We start from the raw sequence: 6,907 nt of genomic DNA on the forward strand, positions 1-6,907 counted from the left end.
TTAGCAGGTAATAAGGAAGAGAACGGACAAGGACGTAACAATATAATTTCACTTACTTACTTATTATTTCAACTTACAACTAATCATTATAATATTTCAATAAATACCTAAAAATACTTCCTAATATACGGAAAACTTGATATTCTCTCTGAACTTTCCCAATTTTTTTTCTTCGTCGCTTGTTCACTTGAAATTGTTCTCCGATCATATAAACTAACTCTCTGTAGCATTATATACTTTTTTTTCCAGAATGCACACTCATGCAAAGCAATATGAACACACATACAATAATCTTAAACATAATCGCACCAAAATATAAATCTCACTATTGCTGCTTTGCTTAGCGACGGCCTGTTCCCAAATCTACACAAATCAACGTTTTTTCAAAAAACCAGACTGACGGCTAGTATTAACCTAACTAATACATACATTTAAGACTCAGATCCTATATATATTTTTTTCGTTCTTTTTAATTATATAATTATTCAATACATATACATATATAAAAAGAAAGAAAAAATATTAAATTTTACTTGTTTTAAATATTAAAATATATTATCCAGATATACAGAGAAAATTAAAAGTTTATTTTGTTTTCTAACAAGATTAACAAATTACGAATAAATTCTCTAAAACTGTATCTGAATTTTTCTTATATTTTTAGGACAATATATATAAAAATACCTATGCAATAGGTATAAATTTGATACGAAGTTGTTTAAACGAGGTCAAAGTGATATCTGCCGAAAACGTAGCGTCATCTAGCTCATCAACCGGTTCTAACTTAAAATTGTACAATATAAAAGCTACGAACAGTTTAAGCTCCAGAATTGCCAACTTTTGACCTGCAACATGAAAAATACAAGAATGAAAACAAAAAATGTTATAGTTTCTGTGCTGATTGAAACATGAGACATATACCAATACAGTTTCTCGGTCCCGCACTAAATGGTATGTAGGAGTAGGGATGTCGTCCTTTAATATTTTCCGGTAAAAATCTGTCCGGATCAAAAACGTTTGGATTTGGCCAATATTTTTTATTTCTGTGTACGCTGTAAATGTTTACTCCCACCATCGTACCAGATGGAATTAAATAATGTTCTACAAAATAAATGCAATTATATAGAAAATAAAATAAGGAATCAAAAATATAACTGTGATATTAAAGTATACATATATATGCAAATATTTCATACTCAGCTGCATATCATGAGTAATGTGCCGAAAAATTAAATGAACGCTTGGATACAAACGAAGGGATTCTTTTAAACATCTTTCTAAATACGAAAGTTTTGGAAGAGAAGATATCGTCAAATTATTATTTTCTTGCATAATCAATTTAACCTCCTCCCTTATATTTTCCTAGAAATAAATATGTTACTGATGATTTATTGTATAAGCTATGAACATCGCTAAAAAATAATTATGCAGTTTTGATAATTTTTGTTCCAATTTCAGCAATGAAAAAACTTTTTATTGAGAGTAAATATTATAAAAACTAATAATACTAGCAAGACACTAAAATTACTGTAACGATTCAATGAATATTTCTTCATTAATGTGAAAAAAGTAAAAAAGACTTCTTTTTTATTGTTTTAACTGATAATCTTAGCTGGTTATATTACCTGGACATCTTTGTGCTTAGCAAAAAGACACAAAGCAAAGCACAGTGCACTTGCGGTAGTATCGTGACCCTAAAAATATTGCTCTTCAGAATAGTTTTTATCTTTTCTCTTCTAAGTAAGAATATTTTCGAGAACCTACTTCAAACATGAAAGTATCAACTTCTTCACGAATTCCTTCCTCATCTATTTGATTATCATTCCAAGATGCGGCTATAAGCAGATCTAATAAAGAAAGTCTTTTCTTGGACTTCAAATCTGTAACATAAAAATTGTATTGACCCTGTTTTTTCAATTAGCTTTTTTCTTATTTAAAAAATTCAAATACATTCATCGTCATTCTCCGAATCTTTATTAGAAACGTCATCCTCTTCAATATTCTCATAGATTTGCAAATATTTCCCATTAGTTTGTTTGTGAAAACGTTTCCTCTCCGCAATTATCTGGAATACATGTAACACTTGCCTAATCTAGATATTTTCGAAATACGTAGATATAAATGATTATTATGAAAGACGTACATTTCTCGAAAAACTGTGCAACGTTTTCAACGCATCTTTTTGTATTCTACCAAGTTGCGTAAATGCAAATATAGCATCGAAAAAGTACCAAGGTCTCGAAGATCTAATAAACAATGAATCACATTCTTCATTCGATTGATTTTCTCTCAAAACAAAAGATTAATAAATTACCTATATGCAGCAATTTTGCTATAAACATGAACAGCATGACGATATTCAGATTCCAGCTCGCTCTTTTCTGCCAATTGGGTACCCAAAGCTGTTTCTATAAAGAAGATTCAGAAATAAAAAATTAATTGCTTATATTAATAATTACATATAGTGAAAATATTTTTGTTTACTAACGACATATTGCGTTAAGAGTATATTTGCTGATAAATGTTCGTAAATCTTTGACAATAGGATTTCCATTTGCCTCCTTTTTAAGAGATTCGACGAGATTTTGTGATTCCTCATTTAAATTAGTAAAGTAATGTTTAAGGATATTGAAGTGAAATGCGGGAGTTAACATCTTACGTCGTAAGTGCCATTTTTTACCTGTCAAATTAAGTTATATTTAAAATATTATTAAATATATTGAAAGGACTCAGGACAAATTACGCTTTATTCTTTTATTATTGTTAGGATCTAATGGATAGTATTTGTCCGTGGTATTTATGTGTTTATTTATATGCGATGAAAGCATTAGGTAATATCTCAAGTTTTCTTACTGTCTCGACATTTGTTTAGAAGATAAATAAACGATTCGGGATAGTTGCTTCTTTGTCAAGCATGCTTAATACAAGGAAAAGATACAGTTCAAACTTTCTCGAAATACGTGGTACAGTTATTATAATCGAAAACTCTAATTGTAAAAAAAACAGATGGAAATTTCTAAAAGAGAGAAAAAAAACGGTTGTCTCTTTGTAAGACACGAAGAAATAAAGACGTATTTATACTAGATACCCCTTAATTATTTCTATTATTTAAGATTCTTAATTTTAGATATATATATATATTTATATAGTAAAAATATTATATTATCTTTATTCATTTAAATTACTTACCGCCGCTAGTTAGTAATCCAAGAGAAAGCCAGGGCTTAAGATATTTGTAAAAGAGTCCTTTTTCAATATGTTCATTGCTCTTTAATACTACCTTCAATAGAAATTAAAATTTATTAACTTAAATTAATTTCTTTTTTCGATTTAATTCTTTGAGGTAAGACGTTTTATTTTTATAAATATCAAGATATTTTTTCTATTATTTTCTGAGAACTTTTATTACACAAAAGGAATTGCACAAGGATATAAAACGTCATTTTAATTTGCAGCAGAAAATAAATAGATAGATTCTGCTGTGCTTTCTTTAAAGTAATTTTTATTTTCGTGCTGGTTTAAAAAATATTCAACTAGGCATTTTTTATAAGTGTTAAAATGGACCACAGTCAGCTTTTCTATACTCCAAATAGTTAAAAGAAAAGAAAAAAAAATTTATTTCGTTATTATTATCTAATAATTTACCTGAATATCTTCTGGATCGAGTAAAGCTACTGAAAAATGAAATAAGGTCCATACTTTATAAATTGGATAATACTCATTATCAGTTCTCCATATTATTTGTAGCAAATAATCTAAATCATTAACAATAAGTTAATATTAAGTAAGAACATTATCGACTGGGAAGAATCACAGTATATTATATAATTCCTAAATAAAAATATTGTAATATTCCTTACCATCGTCAACTTGAAAATGATACATATTTCCAATTATCGGATATTCGTGAGGTCCTGGAATAAGACTTAAGAGTCTTCCCACTCTTCTATATCTTATAACACAATGTAGTGCAAATAGAAAAAAAGTGAAACCTAACAAGATAGCGAGTATCATTCTATCTGGAAAACAGGCAAAATTACAAGAATGAACTATGACTGTAACAAGAGCAATCTTACGTATCAGTTATTGTTGTCAAGGATAACACTTTTTTAAATACTTCAATGCTTTTGAATGATTAATATGAACAGTGTAGTCTATGAAATGTTTAATAATGTAAAAATTAAATTCCTTAATTATTTGTTCCTTTTTTAATAAGTATAAACAAACACTTACACGTTAGCTATATATAATAATAAAATAGAAATAAAATAATTTAACTGTACTTAGAGGATTTGTATGTTTAGTAATTTATAAAAAATATTATTTCTTGTGCGTTCAGAAGAAACTTGTTTAATCGTTAGATTGTTGCAACGCTCACTTAACAATTTCCGCTGAAGAAATGATAATGTCGATAAATTATTAGCTAAATGTACTGATATGATACTTAATCGTTAGATAAAAGCGTAAAAACCTCAACTCTTTTTAATCTATGATCTTTCCTTCATGAATCTCTCTACATTGTTATGTCATTTAAAATCTTAAGATTAAAAATACGAAAAATTTCCATAACGAGAAAAGATAACGAAATAGAATAGCGCATGTAGCAAAAGGCTATGATTTAAAAAGTAGTTATCAATAAACGAAATAGTGTATGTCAACAGATTATTTTAACTTAGTTTTCTTTTTATTTATAAATATTCATTTGGTATAATTATGAAGGCCATAATTTCTAGACAAAATTACAGTACAGGAAAAAAAATTATTATTTTATATTGCTTGATATATCCAATTTTTTCGATAAGAATCCATTCAAATACTTTGGATTACATTGGATCAGGCCAAAAAGCTAAACAAAAGCTATCAGACATCAAATATTGTTACGAACGATACCAATTTTGTTGACATAAAAGTGGTTACGTTTGTGTACTTTCGAAAAGAAAGGGAAATATTTCTTGGCGAAACAATAAAAAAATGATAAGAACGAAAAAAAACAAAGTTAAGAGAGATAGATAGTTCCTTATGCGAATTCGTTTGCAGTTAGGTTCATAGTTTTCAATCTACATATTATTGATATTGGTTAACTAGTTTGCTTGTAATAATAATATCAATAATAATAATGTTTATTTATTTATAATCTTCAGCTCACTGTTTAGAAAATTATTGGAAAAAAATTCAGATAAAATTTTGTAAAATAATATGAAAGTTTAATAATTACTACTAATATAAATAATATAAAATAAACTAATATAAAACATCAATTATTATAATTTACATAAATACTACTGAATAAAATAAAATAAAGTAAATAATGAACAATATAGAAACGCAGTTTTTACAAAAGCTATTGTGTTAGTTAATATTAACACTATGACGTCCGGCGACACCACAGTGGTTTAAGTCACAAAAGTTGCAATATCGCCGGCTACATCCATTCGCGTCCGTTCCGTCTTTTGTCAGAATATTTAAAGAATTTGTCGAAACGGAAAATTTCTGATCGTGTTAACCGATGATAAAGATATCTGAGAACAGATTTCACAGAAAAGAAAGGATATTTACTCAAGTAAGAATGGTTCGGATATTCAAAAGAATCATAAAGGGCCACCACTAGTGTAACCTCCTTAAAAAAGGTGATTTTTGTGGAATTTTTTTACTGCATGAAAATTACTGCATGAAATTTTTTAATATTTGAAGGAAATATTTATGAATTTATAATAAGTACATAATAAAATTTTTGGATAAAAAAATTGAAAATTCAGTAAGTTATTTGCAATCTCCCAAGGGTCCAAAAACAGTACCGAAACTACTGACGAAAATTTGATGATTTTTTGCCTGTTAAAATTACATTTTATATTCGATCGAAAAACTGGAGATTCTTGGTATGGAGAAACATATATAAAAGAAGCTGCAAAAAGAATCAAATCGATCGGATGATTTGTCTTCAAATTATAACTGCATTAAATTTAAAAAATGTAATTTCGAGATGTATGCGTTGAAAGCTTAAGTTACTGATATTGTACGGTAAGAGTATGTTGTTCCTTAGATGGATGTAACTCAAAAACTATTTGAGATAGACACTTGAAATTTTAGTATGTTATTTTTAAAGGTATAGACTATCGAAATATGCAACAACAACAAAATCGACTTTTCAAAATTTCGCACTAGTGATGTCCCTTAAGCGGGCTGCCACAAGACTGTATGTTTTACAAATATAGCAATCATAGATATTCATGAACGTTCATAAATTATGTATTTCCCGATAACTTTAGGTAATAGGCCGTAGATAAAATTTAGAATATTTTCAAAATTATAGCCAAAAGAAACAAGCACGCTGTAGTTTGTATGAAAGTATGAAAAACTTTGAACTTTTGTTTTTCTCGAAATCACGTTTACGGAATTTCGAGGAAGCATTGATTTAAAACTATTCACCGATTAGGCTAAAAATTGAACCTGTTATTTTAAACACACATAGATAAATACGTAACTTTTAAAGCATTACATTTTTTATAATAAATTAACTTTTTTAAAAATTTTTCAAAAGAAAAATTCAATTTTGAAAACCTTTTTTTTATAAGTCAATTTTTATTTTTTTATTTTTTTTTTAATATGCATATTATTGAATAGTTCATTAGAATAAAGCCTACAGAAAAATAATCTCTATAATTTTTTATTTTAAATGACTACGGAGGGTTGTGTGCTTCTCCGAAACAACTTAACTATTTTTCGGGGGCTCAACTTAGACAGACAAAATTATTGACAAATTAATATAAAATTAATTAAAAAAAATTTATTTTGTACATTTCAAGACACCTATAAAAACATGTAAAAATTTCGAAACGATCGCATTTTACTTTCATATTTAAAAAAATTCATGACGAAACGTCGAAATTTCGACCGTCATACCAGGCTA

The 6,907-nt window shown here is 27.5% G+C and overlaps 1 protein-coding gene across 4 annotated transcripts; it reads right to left on the reverse strand.

The window, feature by feature from the left end:
• Nucleotides 1-627: 627 nt before the first annotated feature.
• On the reverse strand, nt 628-4,405 carry LOC122526674 (cytochrome P450 4C1-like). Of its 4 annotated transcripts, XM_043650204.1 has the most exons (14): nt 4,343-4,368; nt 4,228-4,236; nt 3,861-4,015; nt 3,646-3,755; nt 3,190-3,280; nt 2,489-2,680; nt 2,315-2,408; nt 2,144-2,246; nt 1,951-2,065; nt 1,765-1,880; nt 1,626-1,694; nt 1,197-1,362; nt 922-1,101; nt 628-845 (listed from the first exon to the last, which is right to left on the reverse strand). In XM_043650204.1, exons 3-14 carry the CDS (start codon nt 4,012-4,014, stop codon nt 685-687), a joined length of 1,551 nt encoding a protein of 516 aa, XP_043506139.1. In that variant the 5' UTR covers nt 4,015; nt 4,228-4,236; nt 4,343-4,368; the 3' UTR covers nt 628-684. The 4 variants fall into 4 exon arrangements, with proteins under 4 accessions (XP_043506139.1, XP_043506137.1, XP_043506138.1 ...); XM_043650202.1 differs by lacking the exon at nt 4,228-4,236 and having other exon boundaries at nt 3,861-4,019; nt 4,340-4,405; XM_043650203.1 differs by lacking the exon at nt 4,343-4,368 and having other exon boundaries at nt 3,861-4,019.
• Between the last annotated feature and the right edge of the window lie 2,502 nt (nt 4,406-6,907).

This window comes from Polistes fuscatus, unplaced genomic scaffold (assembly GCF_010416935.1).
Source record: "Polistes fuscatus isolate 324 unplaced genomic scaffold, CU_Pfus_HIC Scaffold12, whole genome shotgun sequence".
NCBI classification, from domain to species: Eukaryota; Metazoa; Arthropoda; class Insecta; order Hymenoptera; family Vespidae; genus Polistes; species Polistes fuscatus.